Source organism: Cervus canadensis, chromosome 14 (assembly GCF_019320065.1).
Source record: "Cervus canadensis isolate Bull #8, Minnesota chromosome 14, ASM1932006v1, whole genome shotgun sequence".
NCBI lineage: Eukaryota > Metazoa > Chordata > Mammalia > Artiodactyla > Cervidae > Cervus > Cervus canadensis.
The window spans coordinates 4,669,637-4,685,683 of NC_057399.1; the positions used below are offsets into that span (position 1 = coordinate 4,669,637).

Below are 16,047 nucleotides of genomic sequence, written 5' to 3' on the forward strand. Positions count from 1 at the left end.
TGCACAGCAACGTGAATCAGCTGTATGTACACACATGCCCCCTCCCTCTTGAACCTCCCTCCCACCCTACTCCCCATCCCACCTCTCTAGGTCACCACAGAGCGCTGAGTTGAGCTCCCTGTGCTATACGGCAGGTTCCCACTAGCTATCTGTTTTACACATGGTAGTGTATATACGTCAATGCTATCTGGAGGCAAAGAAATAATTCAGGAGTCTAACTGCTATTTGTGTCAGAAGAGAAAGTATAGAGGGTCTGAACAAAGACAGTCACCATGGAAACCAAGGGGAAGGAAAGGGGTGGGGGTTACCAATGTGCTCGAACTCCCAGTCTTTCCTTTCTACTAATAAAATTGTTTCTCACATTTTTTCTCCATCTCATATGAGCTAAAATTGTTATCAATTTATGCCAGGCCTAATTTCATTGTCCCTAAAGTCTGATAGGAGCTGCTACTTACCAATAAGGGCCCTGAAACACAGCATTGATGCAACTAGCTCAAGGTCACACAATCAGGCAGGAGCAGAGAGACAAGACCCAAACCAGCTTTGTCTGAATCTGCAACTGATGCACCCACCCAGCCATGCACCCACCCACCCCCTTACCGCTTCTATTCTCCTGTTTTTCACTCTCACTGGCTGGCTTTTAACCTGAATCCATCCCTATCCTTTCTTAAAAGAATAACTCATCTGCTTACTAGTCTCTCCAACTACCGTGCAATCTATTGCTTCCCATGTCATGTTGGTCTTAAACCTCTGCAATGTTCACCTTCTCATCCTTCTTTCCCTTAAATTTCAGCATTTGGTTTCTGTGCCATCTAAATATACTGACGCCAGGACTTCCCTGGGGGTCCAGTGGTTAAGACTTCGTGTTCCCACTGCAGGGTCATGGGTTTGATCCGTGGTTGGGGAACTAAGATCCCACAAGCCACAGGATGTGGCCAAAATATAAGTAAACATAAACATTGATTAAAAAAAAATTCATGATGAACAAAAATCAAATTTAAAAAGCAAATATACTGACACTGATTATTGTCTGGAAAATTTTAAAGTATTTCTTCATCCTTCTTTCCCTGTGCTTATCAGAGTACTTTGCCTTAGTAATGACTCCTTTATTCCCTGAAACTCTTTTTCCATATGCTTTTCCAACACGTCCCCATGTCACTCCAGCGGCTCCTTCTCTGGCTCTTATGTTAGTTCTTTCCTGATAAAGAAAAACATTTCCTTTCTTCTATGTTCTGTACGTGCTTCTAGAGGTTTGAGTTTTCCTTTGCTTCCTTTTAATTTTTTTTAAAAATCCTCTGCTATTCTCTTTCAATATAAAGACTTCTGTTTCAGTGATGTGCTGACAACTTATATTTCACACACCCTCCCCATACATGCCTGCATGCCAGTTACCTCATCTGCTGCCTCTTGGGAGCAACAAAGAAGTACACAAAGGATTCATCCCTGTTGTGTGAGCTTTTTGCCTGACCTCTGTCTCCCCAAGTACTTAGATTTCTTTGATCATGAAAATAAATGCCAGGCAGGTATTCAGTTTACAGAACTAGAACTGAAGCCTGCAGACGATAACAGGAAAGAGAGAAAGACAGAGTCAGTGGAATATCCCCAGCTGAATGCATCTTAGTGCACAGCTCAAGCTCAAATTCCTGGAGGACCAGGAACCTCTGTCCCATGCTTAACTGGAAGCCTCCAGAACTAGTATGACTCAACCAGCAAACATTCCATTGAACCTGCACCTCACCAGGCTGACAGAGAGGCTGGAAGCCCAGTGCAGTCAGTGATGACAGTTCTTGCTGGGCACTCTCAGGGTGACCCAGAATTGACGCTGATGTGAAACCGGAGTGTCAACAAGACTCCTAAAAGTTCCAGTCTTGAAAGACAGGATTCAGGAGTTTTCTGTTCAGAGCCCAATGCACTTTTCATTTCCAACCCCTTTACAGGTTTGTCCAAAGCACAATTCAGTAAAAACAAAACAAAAAACCCCCTAAAAACAGTGTTAGTCGCCTCTGCTCTCTCCATCCCCACTTCGATGTCCGTGAGATAAGAATTTAAAAACTTAGATTGAGACAAAAGTGCAGTCCCTAAAATTGTGCTTTACTGTTTTTGGTTTTTGCTTTGTTTCTTCTTTTTCGATTGTTTGGAGGGTGGGGGTGGGGGAGGAATCCAAGCTCTTCAACCTCTCCTCTGCCCCCCTTTTACGGGGGTGTTCTTCGGCGCACAGAAGGGATCTCTTTCTGGGGAATAACCTTTCTGCGTGCTCCTTAACCAGCCAGCGGGCGTCCAAATCATCATCTTCTCCCCAGCTAGCTTAGGTTACAAGTTCCGCAGAGGCAGAGCTGTTTATTTACCGCATGTCTCATGCCCTAGTGCAGGGGGAGGCTCCTAGGCTCGGCTACGAGTCAGGAAGGCAAAGATCGCCGGGCCGGAGCGCTCAGGCCAGGTGACACAGTCCTGGGTGCCGGCGCGGCTTGACAGCTTCATCCCCGCCCACTGGCAGGCGAGCGCGGCCCGGCCACACATGCGCGCGCGCAGGGTCCTTAAAAGCCGCGGCGGCGCCGAGACGCCGAGCTCGCCCACCGAGCGCAGGCGGCGACATGCACGTGAACGGCAAAGTGGCGCTGGTGACTGGCGCGGCCCAGGGCATCGGCCGAGCCTCCGCCGAGGCACTGCTGCTCAAGGGCGCCAAGGTAAGCGCGGCGGGGCGCACGGCCCACCCGAGACCCGCCCTCCAGCCGCGGCCGCCGGCAGTGAGCGACCAGGCTGCGCCCCCCGTGCTCTCTTTGCCGCCTCCAGAGCTGTCCAGGCTGGCTCACTCCAGCGGACTTCGAATGCGCCGGCAGAGAACCCGATCTGTAAACTGCCCGATCTCAGGTCCAAACGAGGAGGTTCCTGTTGTCTCTGCATTGTCGGTCTGTCTGCTTTATCAGGCGCGAAGGATCTCGATTCCTCTCCTTTTGTCCGCAGGTAGCGCTGGTCGATTGGAATCTCGAAGCAGGTGTCAAGTGTAAAGCTGCCCTGGATGAGCAGTTTGAACCTCAGAAGACTCTGTTTATTCAGTGCGATGTGGCCGATCAGGAACAACTGAGAGGTAAGCGAGGGGGAAATCAATCCATTCGCGCAGAGCGCGCCTTGAGCAAGTAGCAACCTGAAGGCAGCCTGCGCCAGAGAGCCAGCTTGGGGTGGCGGCAGGCAACCTCCTGCAAAGCAACTACCGCTGAGCTCCAAGAGATAGCCGACTGCTACGTTTCCTCTGACATCCCAGTAGACATAAATTCCTCTGACATCCCAATAAACATAAAACAACTAAGGAGGAAGAAAAGCCAAGCATGTTTGAGAAATCCTTTTCTTTTAGTCATTTGGCAGCACCTAATGTAATCAAAATTCCTTGGTGTATTCCAAGATAGTGCTGCTTCAGTAGTTATTAAATGATTGAACCTGCAAATGGAACTTAGAAAGATAAAATAGGCTAGGGGATAACTGCAAACTACTTCTCCCAGAAAGCTGGAAGACAGCAGAGTCCAATGGCAATCAAATGTGGCAATGTTTCTCCTTGGAACATGCTAGAATGCAAGGTCAAGGGTTGTCATCACAGCTGTGCTGGATGCTTTTGACCAGATGTTCTCCCTGATTTTTCCCCTATGAAATGCTTTAAAAACAGTAATAGTTGTATTGCAGAGTTAGAATTGCAGAAGAAAAGTTTCTGTCAGACTTTCCTCAGTGCTTTCCTGTTTCTGTCTACTCGCTTAAGATAGACAGATCTACTTGACCAATCTAGAGACAGTATTGGTGTAGACAAAAAACAGATTTGGTCATTTAGAAGTCCAACAGATCTGTGAAAAAAATACATGTATTTCGAGGAAAAACGAGAAAATAGAACATTTGTATTTCACAGTTTTTTATTGAAAGACTAAGTGAAAAAAATTGTTAGGCACATCTTTAATTAATGGATCAAAAAACTTTCATGAAAGTCACTTTAGTACTTTTCTTAACATGGATGAGTCTGTGTGTGTGTTGTTTTTTTTTTAATGTTGGAGTGTTCTGTGTTCTGTGAAAGAGTGAAAATGGAGTGGTATGTTAGAAGGAAACACATTGTTGTTCAGGGAAATTGTTTTAAAGGAAATTATGTAATTAAACTCTGAAAATTTTATAAAGACCCATAACATGGATTATAAGTGTGAGCAGAAGAGACCTGTAAACACAGTGCCAGAGGAATGTATTTCGCCAGAGGATAAAGTTTTGCTGATTGCACAGGGTATTTTTCTTCAGGGGTAAAGTCATGTCAAATCCCAACAGCCATGCTGATAGAATAGTGAACAGTAGAGGTCATCTGAAAGTTATTTCTGTCTGAATTATGTAGTTTTGCACATGACATTTAATCTTAATTGTTTTGCTTCCCAGTATTTAAAATTAGTACCTTGGCTGTAAACACGTTCCTTAAGGATAACTGATTGTGGAGGAGGAAACCAGACACATAATGAGTGACCAGGAGAAGTCATGATGGTCAATGAGAAAGCCACATGTTTTCTAGACATCAGTGTTTATTTGCATTTTAGGAAAACTTGGCATTGGCTCTTCCAGTTTCAAGGTTTAGTGTGGGCTACAACTTTTAAAACTATGTAGACATGTGGCCCAAGAGATGTCATTGAAATGGTAAAAATACAGAGGTGAAAAAGTTCTTGGAGATGACCTAAAGATGAAAAAAAAAGCAACAGGAAGAGTTTAGGCAAATTATAAAGGGTGCCGTGGCTTTTAAATGTCAGCAAAACCTAGACTATGAGTTGCTTGAGCCCAAAAGTGAGAAGCCATTAGTATTTGACAACCTAATTTCCTGTAAGATGGTTCTGGAGTTCTGAAGAGTGTGCGTGTACCTGCTAAGTCGCTTAAGTCATGTCCGACTCTTTGTGACCCTGTGGACCCGCCAGGCTCCTCTGTCCATGGGATTCTCCAGGCAAGAATGCTGAAGTGGGCTGCCATGCCCTCTTCCCCTGGGTGGGGAAGATGTGGGATCTTCCCCACATCTTCCCCACCCAGGGATCAAACCTGCATCTCTTGTGCCTCCTGTATTTGCAGGCAGGTTCTTTACCACTAGCACCACCTGGGAAGCCCACTAGGTACTAGATGCACTAAAACGATCATAATGGATCTGAATACACAAGTGTTTAATGTGACACTTTCTGAAGATAGTATGGCTTATTTTTAAAAGGATGTTTGTCATAGGCTAAACCACAGAACTTCAGTAACTTCTCAGGGACAGAGATGCTGGCTGCCCAAACTGACTTCCAAGAGCACTTAGCACAGGGTGCTCAGCTCTCTAAAATTTACTCCATTGAGATACTGCTTACAGAAAGTTAATGTGCATACAAATTGTCTACGGATCTTACTAAGTTTAAGATTCTGATTCTGTAGGTCTGTGGTACCACTGATTCTGAATTTTTGAGAGGTTCCCAGGTAATTCTGATTGATCCTTGCTGACTTACAAACCACACTGAGAAGCAAGGCAATAAGCCACAGTCTAGGAGTGTAATTTTCACCAGAAGACTGCATAAGTTAAAACATCGTTTCAGGGCATACAGTGTGGTAAATGTATCTGTGCAAAGTAAGAACAGATCTATAATGTCTTCTTTTTTTATTAGATACTTTTAGGAAAGTTGTAGATCACTTTGGAAAGCTGGACATCTTGGTCAATAATGCTGGAGTGAATAATGAGAAAAACTGGGAAAAAACTCTGCAGATTAATTTGGTAAGTTGTCTAAACCATGTTCATTCTTTACAATTACTTCATAAAAGAGTGTCTTAAAAGGAAAAAAGGGTTTTTTTCATGGAAACAATATAATGACCTACAATTTAGAAAAAGGGAATTTACAAAAAGCTAGGGGAAAAAGCACTTCCTTTCACAAATAGGAAGACATTTGAGACTTTCAATTATGAAAATAAATCTGTCTTAAAATATTAAAAGGAAATAGGAAAAAAAAACATCATTTATTGAGTAACTTAATAGTTGTCAAGCTATGATCTCCAGCCAAACTAGCCTGCCACCTGTTTTTGTATGACCTGCAAGCTACAAATGGGCTTTACATGTTCTAATAGTTGAAAAAATAGTAAAAAAAAAAAAAAAGAAAGAAATGTATGAATATATGAAATTCAAATTTCAGTGTCTGTAAAGCTTTATTGGCACACAGCCAAGGTTTATTTACATGTCTCTGGCTACTTTTATGCTATAGCAATAGAGCTGAATAATTGTGACAGTGGCCCTATGATTCACAATGCCTAAAATGTTTACTATTTGAATTTTTTCAGAAAAAAATCTTTCCAATTTCTGCCTTACATTATTTATTTAAAAACTAAATTTAATTCCAGCACTACAATAGAAAACAAGGCTAAAATGACCATTGGACTTTGTAATAATTAAGATTTTATTATTAATGTCAGTGTATGTGTGTGTACGCATGTGTGTGTCATGTCCACAATGTTTGATGATTATTTAATTCTTTCTTGAATTGTGAAAATGTAGAATTAGGAAATAAAATTTGTTTTATGCATTGTATTACAAGCTTACTGATTATCCCATTTTATAAACACATGACATAAACCATTGGGGTTTAGAAATACTCAAACTTTAGCTAAAGCCAGATGTCAGAGCTGGGCAGGGCATGGGGTCACCATGCCCTTGGTAATTTCTTTTATTTGGTAATCTTTTTTATTAGTCTTGCAAAGCAGGCATGTGTAAAGTGCAGAGGGGCCACGGTGTGTATATTAACACACAGGGAGTGCTGCCTACTTCACCATATTCAACTTCTTAGAAACAGGTACCATGTGATGTTTTTCTTTGTTCTTCTCTCAGTAATCAACACGATATTCTGAACATAGTGCTTAGTCAATAAATATTTGACTTGAATTGACATTCTCTGAGTAATGACTTAACTGTAATAACTTGATAGAATTGATGAGAATTACCCTAACTCGCAAAAAAAGGTAATCTGTGAGCACTACTTTTTTTAAGGTACAGAGTTGCACCCCAAGCTTGACAGATACCTAAAATCCTTTGACTCAGATCAAAAGGTACTATTTTAAAGTGCAAATACCCTCCTTCTAGTTCTATCTAAAATTTGTCTCAAGCGTTCCTGGGTATCATATTTCAAAATAACTTTCAAAGGTGTTTGTCAAGTGTCTCTCAAAATGTTTCTGATGTGTGTGTGTATGTTTAGAGACCTCACAACTGCTGTTTCTGAGTTGAGACAACTCTTTGATTTTCTTCTGCTTTACGCAAATAGTATAGTTAAGTAAAATGAAATATTTTCATTCTGTTAACCATAGTTACATCTCTTGGCTAAATCTTACTTTATCATGGTATATCAATGTCTAATACCATTGATTTTGCTTAGTTAACACCTAATTTAATTTTATGTTTGTGTCTCTGTTATGAATGATAAGATCTTATCATTTTCTGAAAATATTTCTATTTGATTTGGCTGTCAGTTATTCCTTTGCTTACTTTATCTCCTTCATTTGTCTGTTTCTGAATAGAATGTAGTCATATCTCAAATGACAATTCTCAATTTGCCTATCTCTTTCAGTCATCCTGTCAGTTTTAATTCTGCATAAATGGCTTGTGATCATAATTTATCAACCATTGACTTTTTTTTTCCATTTATTTTTATTGGTTGGAGGCTAATTACAATATGGTAGTGGGTTTTGCCATACATTGACATGAATCAGCCATGGATTTACATGTGTTCCCCATCCCGATCCCCCCTCCCGCCTCCCTTTCCATCCCATCCCTCTGGGTCTTCCCAGTGCACCAGCCCTGAGCACTTGTCTCATGCATCCAACCTGGGCTGGTGATCTGTTTCACCCTTGAGAGTATACTTGTTTCAATGCTGTTCTCTCAGAACATCCCACCCTTGCCTTCTCCCACAGAGTCCCAAAGTCTGTTCTGTACATCTGTGTCTCTTTTTCTGTTTTGCATATAGGGTTATCGTTACCATCTTTTTAAATTCCATATATATGCGTTAGTATACTGTATTGGTCTTTATCTTTCTGGCTTACTTCACTCTGTATAATGGGCTCCAGTTTCATCCATCTCATTAGAACTGATTCAAATGAATTCTTTTTAATGGCTGAGTAATATTCCATGGTGTATATGTACCACAGATTCCTTATCCATTTCGTCTGCTGATGGGCATCTAGGTTGCTTCCTTGTCCTGGCTATTATAAACAGTGCTGCGATGAACATTGGGGTGCACGTGTCTCTTTCAGATCTAGTTTCCTCGGTGTGTATGTCCAGGAGTGGGATTGCTGGGTCATTTAGCAGTTCTATTTCCAGTTTTTAAAGGAATCTCCACACTGTCCTCCATAGTGGCTGTACTAGTGTTGACTTTTTAAAGTTTTAACCCCATTGCAACCTGGGATTTTTTATTTGTTTTCTATTTCCAGATATAAAATTGACATCCATGTTTTCTTTTGATTCTCATTTACCTAGGCATACTTTTTTCTGTTTCTTTATTTTGAAAATGAAAATAACCTTTAATGTTAATTTTGTCTCTTGCTAACAGTATAATGTAAAATCTTATTTTTCAAATCACATCCTAGAACAAATGCTTTTTATATTTGTGAATTTAAGCCACTCATATTTATTTTTACTCTTCTGTTAGGATTTATTCCTTTTGCTTTAGTTCATACTTCATGTTCACTAAATTTTCTTTTTGTTTATGTTCTGTTTCCATTCTTATCTTAAATTCCATTGGATAGCCTTAATTTTCTTTGGCTGACAAGAAAATAGTACATTTTATGTGTACTCTTTGGTGGTTATCCCTGGCTGATTATGAACCATACTTCAGTATATCCTTTGGTTGCCAGGTTTAAAAGAAATTTTTTTTGAGCATGCAACCAATTGGAAACTTCAGGAATTTAAAGAAGATATATTTCTTATGAACTTATGCCACTCTCTGAAACCACATAAATTGACCAAATTTTTTAAATTGAGCTATACTAATAAAAAAAAGCACACAACAGTTCTTTCCCTTGTGTATCACTCTTATTTTTAGTTTCATCAGTAAAACTGCAGATATTTTATAGATAGAGGTCCCTAGGATGTAAATTTCCCATGTTCAGGTCATTCATAACGGGCACCTACTGTGTCTTTTCTCTGAGAAATCAGCTGTCAGAAAACATGTGTATGATTAGAGTTAATATAAAGAAACATGAAAATAGTGAAGAGATATCACAGGGGGAATAGGATTAGATTCTAATGATCTGTTTTCATCCAGCAGAGAGGGCATGTTTGCTTTATTATAATAAATACACAGGTGAATAAACATCTGCTCCAAGCTGGGAAGTTCTTGCATTATCTGCAAATGGAGAATTCTGGAGGACGGGAATTTTATTTGTCCCCTTTGGTTATAGCTCACTCTCCAGGATTCTTCCTCATTGAAACTCAGCTGGCCTTTACTTTTCTTTGAACTCTGCTGACAGAAGCCACTCCTTAGCTTAACTCCAGAGACTGATGGCATTTGTTTAATATTACAGAAAGAGAACAAGCTATAACCTTTGTCACCCATATATAACTTAAAAACAAGTTCCTTCACTCCTACCTACAATACTCTTTCCAAGAGTAGATTAGAGTCTGACTAATCATTGTCCTCCTAACTTGATTATCTCTGGTAGTAGAATGCAAATATTTGTGTGTGGTTTGTGTATAATATTTTTTTTCAATTCTGCTCTGGATGTAATTTGCTTCCTTGTATTATACAATTCCATTTGTGGTCTTTTCCATGTTTTTCCATGTTCTTGTCCATGTCAGAGAGTCATCAGTTAGTTAAAGAACCTCACCACATATCATTCCCTCTTCTGAAAACTTATACAATGTAACTTATCCTCATAGGGCTTATCAGTTTTTGAAATTTTAGTAGTAATATTTTGATACATGTACAACTTATGCTAATATGCTGTAAGTTCTTTCAAGGCAGACATTTTTGTTTTGCATGCTTAGTAGATGTTCAATTAAAAATGTACACCATGGAATATTACTCAGCCATTAAAAAGAATTCATTAGAATCAGTCCTAATGAGATGGATGAAACTGGAGCCCATTATACATAGTGAAGTAAGCCAGAAAGATAAAGACCAATACAGTATACTAACACATATATATGGAATTTAAAAAGATGGTAACGATAACCCTATATGCAAAACAGAAAAAGAGACGCAGATGTACAGAACAGACTTTGGGACTCTGTGGGAGAAGGCGAGGGTGGGATGTTCTGAGGGAACAGCATCGAAACATGTATATTATCTATAGTGAAACAGATCACCAGCCCAGGTTGGATGCATGAGACAAGTGCTCGGGCCTGGTGCACTGGGATGACCCGGAGGAATGGGCTGGGGAGGGAGGTGGGAGGGGGGATTGGGATGGGGAATACATGTAACTCCATGGCTGATTCATGTCAATGTATGACAAAACCCACTACAATATTGTAAAGTAATTAGCCTCCAACTAATGAAAATAAATGAAAAAATAAATAAATAAAAGTACAATAAAATAAAAAAAAGAAAAGTAAACTGCTATCCTATGATATTTTGCAGACATGGATATTCATTTCAGTTTTTCAGCACAATGTTTGGATGGTTTCCTATTACATCAGTGTTGCAAACAGTGTTGTCTATCCTTCCACTTTTATTCCTTACCAAATTTATCCCTTCTTTATTCTTTGGACAGTGGTTCTCACCATGTGTCCCACATAAGAGCTCCAGTAAACCTCTTCCCAACCTTTTTTTCCCATTAGACTTCTCTGTCCTTCCTTTTCAGTCTGAAATCAGCCACAGGAGCCTTATTTATAGCTGCTCAGACTCACAAGGAACATTCAGGAAAGAAAGAATTTTTGCATAGCTGTCAAAGGTTGATCTGGCCATTGAGCAGAGGTAGACTTCACTTTGAATACTGATAAAGTCATTTGGTAATGTATTTATTTCACTATTTGAAACTTTAATAAGCCTAAATAACTCATTTGTACTCGGGTGGGACTTATAACTTAATTTGGACATATGACTAACTTGTATTGACTCCATTAGTATATTCAAATAAAAATTAAACAAAATTGATGACTATCACTGGGGATTCTTTAAAAGGATTTGTTCTGTACCTGAATTTAAAATTCATGAACTTTTGGGACTTCCCTGATGGTCCAATAGGTAAGAATCCATGTTCTCAATGCAAGGGGCCTGGGTTGCATTACTAAGACCCAGCACATGCTATAACTAAGACCCAGCACAGCCAAAGAAATAAATAAAAGTAAAATAAATAATATTTTTTTAAATTTGTGAATTTTTATTTCATTTTTCTGATTTTGAATTTCCCAGATTGGGAAAGGATGAAAGTAGTCCTTTTACCTCTAAAGTTGGTTAAGCTTTAATAAAACATAATTTGTATGAAGTCACATTTTCTTCATTCCCACCATCTCATTTCTAAATGAGGTAGACTTTTCTGCTCTACTCTGCCTTTAATGAAGAGTTGAGGAAACAGATAGAAACACTTGTCAAGCATACTTCTTTTTCTTGGCTCCCAAGCATGCTGATTACAACTTATATTAATAACTACTTTCTATTATTGCAACTCTATCATATCTGAGGACCCTATAGACCTATTTTAGTTAGTTAGGCAAGGCTTCCTGAATTATAAGTAGCTTCTGCAAGGGGGAACACAGTCATATTTATCACCTAAATAAGTAGAAATTTTGAAAGATTGAACATGGAAGAAAAAAGGATGAAAATAGATTTCATAAAAAAAATGATCATTTTTATTAGTATCCCTCGAAAACTGACTGGAGGGAAAACAAGAACCTGAAAGGTAAAGTTTTATGATTATATGACGGAATTTTTTTTAATTGCTTTAGTTACTATGTAGCACAAGAACCATAAATAAACTGAAAGCAACTCCAGAGTGGAGGGAAATGAGATGAGGGAAATGAGATAAAGGAAATAACAGATTAGAAAATTTCAGTAGTAAACACACACACACACAAATATGATAGGAACATATATACGTGTGTGTGTGTGTGTGTGTGTGTGTGTGTGTGTTGCTCTGTTGTGTCTGACTCTTTGCGACTCCATGGTTCCTCTGTCCATGGAATTCTCCAGACAAGAGTACTGGAGTGGGTAGCCATTTTCTTCTCCAGGGATCTTCCCAACCCGGCAGTCAAACCCAGGTCTCCCACATTGCAGACAGATTCTTCTTTACTGTCTGAGCCCCCACAGAAGCCCATGCCCTCCTCCATGGGATCTCCCCAAGCTAGGGATTAAACCCACATCTCCTGGGTCTTCTGCATTGCAGGTGGTTTTTTTTTTTTCTGCTGAGCCCCCAGGGAAGCCTATCTATACATATATGTGTGTATAATAGAAGACATGATGCTTATTGAGAGGAGTTAAGTTCATTTATCCATTTATCTTTATTACTAGAGAATTATTTCCCGGATAGGGGAATTTATGAGAGTGATTTTTAAGTTACAGAATGCCTTAATTCATGAAAAAAAGTATTTTAAGATTTGGAATACTAAGCAATTGTAATTTCAGTATACATAAAAAAATTCTCTCTTCATAACTGAAAATATTGAGTAAGCATGTGTTCATTAGATTTTTTGGTCAATAGTCAAGTTTTTATTTATTCTCACTATGTAAAATTAAGGATTCCCTGGTGGCTCAGTTGGTAAAGAATCCACCTGCAATACTGGAGACCTGGGTTCGATCCCTGGGTTGGGAAGATCCTGTGGCGGGCATGGCAACCCACTCCAGTATTCTTGCCTGGAGAATTCCCATGGACAGAGGAACCTGGCAGGCTGCAGTCCACGGGCTTGCAAAGAGTCAGACATAACTGAACGACTAACCACACATAAAATTAGACATTGAATTTTCCTTAATATATGATCTGGGATGTGGAAGAGATTGTCATAGTAAAGGAAGAGAGGTGAAAATATATATGTTCAGCTAAAACATTAGTTTTTTTTTTTCTTGTAGATTTATTTGAAGAATACTTTCATTTGAAAAATTACTCAATTCTTAACCTGATAATAGATGGCATGATAATTATTTTTCCTCCTTCATCAAAAACCAGGAAATAAATCTGGCTTTTAAAAAAATTAGAAACATTCCCCAGTCTTCTATCTGGCTGCATCATGTAGATGTTGAAAACCCAAAACAGGTGTCAGCAAAGCTGTAAATACCTGAGAATAAAAGAGTAGTGCCAATACACATAAACAGAAATTCTGTTCAGACATGCTAGAGACCTGGGCAGAAACACACAGAATCTGACTTCAGTAATTCCAGCCATGTACATTTTTTAATCCTTCTTATATAAACCACTGAAGATTTTTTTTTCCTTTTAAAAGAGAATCATGTGCAAGTTTTATGCATTCTCCCTGAGTTTGCTTAATATCACACTGATGCATGGCTTGAGTGAATAGAATCCAGTTTACTTCTTTGTGCTAAAACTACTGTTAGGTATAGAGGCAACTCTGAATGCTTGTCAAGGAAACTCCAAAAGGAATTTTTAAAATAAAAAGAAGGTAACCATCAATATATGCCCTCAGGTTCAGACTCGTTATCTCCTTCTCTGTTATATTGTTTTCTTTGCAGTATTGTAAAGAATGAAAGTCATAGGAATTAAGGTTTCAAAAGGAAATTTTCTTCTAAAAGTCTGAGTTGAAGGGAGAGGCGTTCTTGAATCTAAAAGGGAATGTAAGGTTTCAAATACGTTGCATGTCATAAGTTGCTTTTGGTAGTGGTTAGTTCTTATTTATTTATTTTTGGTTGTGCTGGATTTTTGTTGCTGCACGCAGGCTTTCCCTAATTGTGGAGAGCAAGGGGCTGCTCTCTGGTTACAGTGCACGGCTTGTCTTGTCGTGGAGCACAGGCTCAGTCGTTGTGGCACATGGGCTTAGTTGCTCTGTGGCGTGTGGGATCTTCCAGGACCAGGGGCCAAACCGGTGTCTTCTGCATTACAAGGCAGATTCTTAACCACTGGACCACCATGGAAGCGCCAATTAATTCTCAAATGTTAGAATAAAACTGAAAAGGTGCCTATATGTGGGTGTCAGTAATAAAACAGAATAAGCTATCAAAAAGGTAGCTGCAGGAGTGATGAACAAAATTAAGTGATTTCATTACTGAAGACCATGTGTCCAGGGAACAATAATCTCCCGCTCAGTCTGGGTGAAACAGCTATGTGATCTCACAGGACGCTGAGTTCAGGGCTGCTGGATGTTGCAGCTCTGTGATATCATCAGGACAGTCCCTGTCATCTCTTCCATCTGCCATCCTTCATGGTGGTTCCCTCTTAAGGATGCTATCTCTATAACTTCATTCCAGCCATTGTTGTTGTTCAGTCACTCAGTCATGTTCAACTTTATGCCACCTCGTGGACTGCAGCACAGCAGGCTTCCCTGTCCATCACCATCTCCTGGAGTTTGCTCAAACTCATGTCCATTGAGTCAGTGATGCCATCCAATCACTTCATCCTCTGTCATCCCCTTCTCCTCCTGCCTACAATCTTTCCCAGCATCAGGGCCTTTTCCAATTAGTCGGTTCTTTGCATCAAGTGGCCAAAGTATTGGAGCTTCAGCTTCAACATCAGTCCTTCCGATGAATATTCAGAACTGATTTTCATTAGGACTAACTGGTTTGATCTCTTTTCAGTCCAAGGGATTCTCAAGAGTCTTCTCCAAACCACAGTTCAAAAGCATCAATTCTTCAGTACTCAGCCTTCTTTATATTCCAGCTCTCACATCCATACATGACTACTGGAAAAGGTCAGTTTTCATTCCAATCCCAAAGAAAGGCAATGCCAAAGAATGTTCAAACTACTGCACAATTGCACTCATTTCACATGCTAGCAAAGTAATGCTCAAAATTCTTCAAGCCAGATTCAATAGTACGTAAACCGTGAACTTCCAGATGTTCAAGCTGGATTTAGAAAAGGCAGAGGAACCAGAGATCAAATTGCCAACATCCGTTGGATCATAGAAAAAGCAAGAGAGTTCCAGAAAAACATCTGCTTCTGCTTTAGTGACTATGCCAAAGCCTTGTGTGGCACATTGACTGTATGGATCACAACAAACTGTGGAAAATTCTTAAACAGATGGGAATACCAGACCACCTGACCTGCTTTCTGAGAAATCTGTATGCAGGTCAAGAAGCAACAGTTAGAACCGAACTTGGAAAAACAGACTGGTTCCAAATCGAGAAAGGAGTATGTCAAGGCTGTATATTGTCATCCTACTTATTTAACTAATATTCAGAGTACATCATGAGAAATGCCAGGCTGGATGAAGCACAAGTTGAAATCAAGATTACCGGGAGAAATATCAGTAACCTCAGATATGCAGACGACACCACCCTTATGGCAGAAAGTGAAGAAGAATTAAAGAGCCTCTTGATGAAAGTGAAAGAGGAGAGTGAAAAAGTTGGCTTAAAACTCAACATTCAGAATACTAAAATCATGGCATCCAGTTCTTACTTCATGGCAAATAGATGGGGAAACAATGGAAACTGTGAGAGACTTTCTTTTTTGGGGCTCCAAAACCACTGCAGATGGTGACTGCAGCCATGAAATTAAAAGACGCTTGCTCCATGGAAGGAAAGCTATGACCATTCTAGATAGCATATTGAAAAACAGAGATGTTACGTTGCCAACAAAGCTTCATCTAGTCAAAGCTATGGTTTTTCCAGAAGTCATGTATGGATGTGAGAGTTGGACTGTAAAGAAAGCTGAGCACTGAAGAATTGATATTTTTGAATTGTGATGTTGGAGAAGACTCTTGAGATCCCTTGGACTGCAAGGAGATCCACCCAGTCCATCCTAAAGAAAATCAGTCCTGAATATTCATTGGAAGGACTGATGCTGAAGCTGAAACTCCAGTACTTTGGCCACCTGATGTGAAGAACTGACTCACTGGAAAGACCCTGATGCTGGGAAAGATTGAAGGTGGGAGGAGAAGGGGATGATAGAGGCTGAGATGGTTGGATGGCATCACCAACTGGATGGACATGAGTGTGAGCAAGCTCT

At 39.7% G+C, this 16,047-nt stretch overlaps 1 protein-coding gene across 1 annotated transcript in view; it reads left to right on the plus strand.

The window, feature by feature from the left end:
* The first annotated feature begins 991 nt into the window (after positions 1 to 991).
* The window catches only part of HPGD (15-hydroxyprostaglandin dehydrogenase), a 38,458-nt gene continuing 23,402 nt past the window's right edge, over positions 992 to 16,047 (plus strand). The window contains exons 1-3 of the mRNA XM_043487034.1: positions 992 to 2,684; positions 2,962 to 3,085; positions 5,631 to 5,737. Coding sequence (XP_043342969.1) covers positions 2,592 to 2,684; positions 2,962 to 3,085; positions 5,631 to 5,737 — 324 coding nt within the window. The 5' untranslated portion in view covers positions 992 to 2,591. The remainder of the gene's footprint in view (positions 2,685 to 2,961; positions 3,086 to 5,630; positions 5,738 to 16,047) is intronic.